Source organism: Montipora foliosa, chromosome 8 (assembly GCF_036669935.1).
Source record: "Montipora foliosa isolate CH-2021 chromosome 8, ASM3666993v2, whole genome shotgun sequence".
Taxonomy (NCBI): Eukaryota; Metazoa; Cnidaria; class Anthozoa; order Scleractinia; family Acroporidae; genus Montipora; species Montipora foliosa.
Genome location: NC_090876.1, coordinates 35,116,250 through 35,118,749, shown reverse-complemented (window position 1 = coordinate 35,118,749; position 2,500 = coordinate 35,116,250). Strand labels below are relative to the sequence as shown.

General features: G+C 38.1%; 1 protein-coding gene across 1 annotated transcript in view; it reads left to right on the top strand.

Annotated features, from left to right (window-relative positions):
* Positions 1-2,500, top strand: part of LOC137968725 (uncharacterized) — a 5,615-nt gene that overhangs the window by 1,579 nt on the left and 1,536 nt on the right. The window contains exons 3-6 of the mRNA XM_068815232.1: positions 573-1,149; positions 1,243-1,543; positions 1,797-1,931; positions 2,282-2,453. Coding sequence (XP_068671333.1) covers positions 573-1,149; positions 1,243-1,543; positions 1,797-1,931; positions 2,282-2,453 — 1,185 coding nt within the window. The remainder of the gene's footprint in view (positions 1-572; positions 1,150-1,242; positions 1,544-1,796; positions 1,932-2,281; positions 2,454-2,500) is intronic.

Sequence of the window (2,500 nt, the reverse complement as noted above, 5' to 3'; positions counted from 1 at the left end):
TTAGCATAGAACTCAAATAAGCTATGTTTTCGCTTCCAATCCAACAGGCTTTCAGTCTGAAATTCAGCATCGGTCATTGTCAGTCTAGATGCCGGGTTCGCACAGGTCATGGAAATCCTGGCAAGTCATGCAATTCTAATCTTGTAAAATCTAGGTCTGGCAATCCTGGAAATTGAAGACAAGTCATGAAAAATCCTGGAAAATTAGCTCTATGCAAAAACAAAATAAAATTCCTGTCTCAAATTTTGGCAAACACAAATGAAACCTGTCTCATTTCATATTGTGGAGTGCATACATATATTCAAGTAGTCATGGATTTTGCCATGCATGATCCTGGAAAAGTAATTGAATTTTAGGGCACAAAAAGTGTACGAACCCTGAATATGTGTTTCATCACTTTACCTTTTGGAGAAGTGGGAGCAACTTCGGTGAATCTCTTGATGCGTCCAAAGACACCTTTCCTACTGCACTGTTTTGATTTTTTTGTTTTTTAATTGGCAGACATGTTAATTTCAGTTTGCATTCATGTCATACATTGTAGTCAGGTATTGATCATCTAATTTCTTTTTCAGAGTTGACCAAGATTGCCCAGGCTACAAGTATAACCAGCCAAAATTTATAGTGTTTCATGAGATGGTGATGAAAATTTTCATTTTGTTCTGTTTCAACTGCAAGGCAGACAAGCCAGAAGTTGAAATGAAACAAAATGGTACAATGGTGACTGTCAAACAGCACTGCCGAAAATGCAAGGGATATGTGTGGAATTCCCAAAGCTTCATGCCCCAAGGCAAATACCCTGCTGGCAACATGCTTTTGAGCTTTGCTGTGCTTATGGCAGGTGCCTCCATAAGCAAAGTTTTGCTAGTCTTCCGCCACTTGGGACTGTGTGCCTACTCTTCAAGAACATTCTTTACTCATCAGTGCACTTTTATTTTCCCAACTGTCATCTACCATTGGGAGGAATACAGAGCTGGCCTCGTCAGTACCTTGAAAAACATGAAGGATGTTGTCTGGTCTGGTGATGGTCGATTTGATTCCATGGGCCATTCTGCAAAATTTGGTGTTTACACAATGCTGTGCACAACATTAATGAAATTTTTGGATTTCTTTCATACAAATTCTACTTTTTATGCACAAATACTCTTCAATGCACATCACCAATTCCTTCTCAAGGGCCAATAATAATTATTGTGGAATAAATATAGAATATTCTCATTAAATCTGGTATCATTTTTGCTATAGTCTAATGAAACAAGTGGAAGCCAGCAAACTGAATTGGAGGGAGCCAAGAGATGCTTTTGCTTCTTAGAACAGCTGGGATTGTCTATCAGTGTATTTATCTCAGACCGTCACAGGGGAATTGCCAAATGGATTAGGGAGACCTGCAGGAAAACCACACATTATTACGATATTTGGCATGTGGCACGGTCTATTACCAAGAAGCTTCTTTCAGCAAGTAAAGAAAAAGGCTGTGAGGTTATCAGTCAGTGGATGAAAGGGATCCGTCGTCATTTGTATTGGAGTGCCACATCCACCAAACCAGGTTTTGTGTACTTCCTGAATAAGTCAACCTTATATTCTGACACAAAGGTCCACACTGTTTTAGAGTAATTACAAGGAAAATGGGCTTTGCATTATGACTATGTGAATATTATAATGATACAATGATTTATGGTTTTGAGACTTTTTCATTTAAGCTTTTTGCTTGGGATAGTTTCATTTAAAACTTGATGTGAGGGGATCAATGCCTTAGTTTTTGAGTTCACATTAGTATTTTCGTTGTTTTTCTTATGTAGGTTTTGGTAACTTGATCCTCGCAATATGGCATTCATTTATGCGACATGTCGCAAACAGACACACAGACCACCCCGACCCTCTGTACAAGGAGTGCTGTCATGAGGAGCTTCAACCATGGAAGTGGATAAAAATTGGTGAGGATTTCAGGAGTGATTTTCATCGAACCAGAATTGAGCTGACAGCTGGGAAGAACTGTTTAACGTGTTATAATAATAATATAATAATAATAATAATAATAATAATAATAATAATAATTTAATATCGCACTGTACCACATATCCTTGATTACCAAAAATAATTCTTACAATAAAGTTGTGGCTAACTGTTTTTATCATTGTTTCATCACAAAAAGGGTCCAAAACAAAAAGGAACCCAGTTTTCAGAGTTTCTGTACAGCATTAGCTAATATTTGGATTTGTGTCTGCCGGACTCATTACATTTGCCATTCATTTCACCAAGTTTTGTCATGGTTATTTTTTTTCAGGTACGGCTGCATATGATAAAGTTAAAAGCATACTCACCAGTAAACTCCTGTTAGGGGATATAAAAAAGCTGTCCCCGGATGCCCAAACCAGCTGCTTGGAGGGTTTCCATGCAACCCTTAACCACTGGCACCCAAAGATGATTGGGTTCTCTTGGTGTGGAACTTTTTGCAGGTAATGGTATGGAGCATGAAGTTTCTTCATGTATCTCTCATGCAATT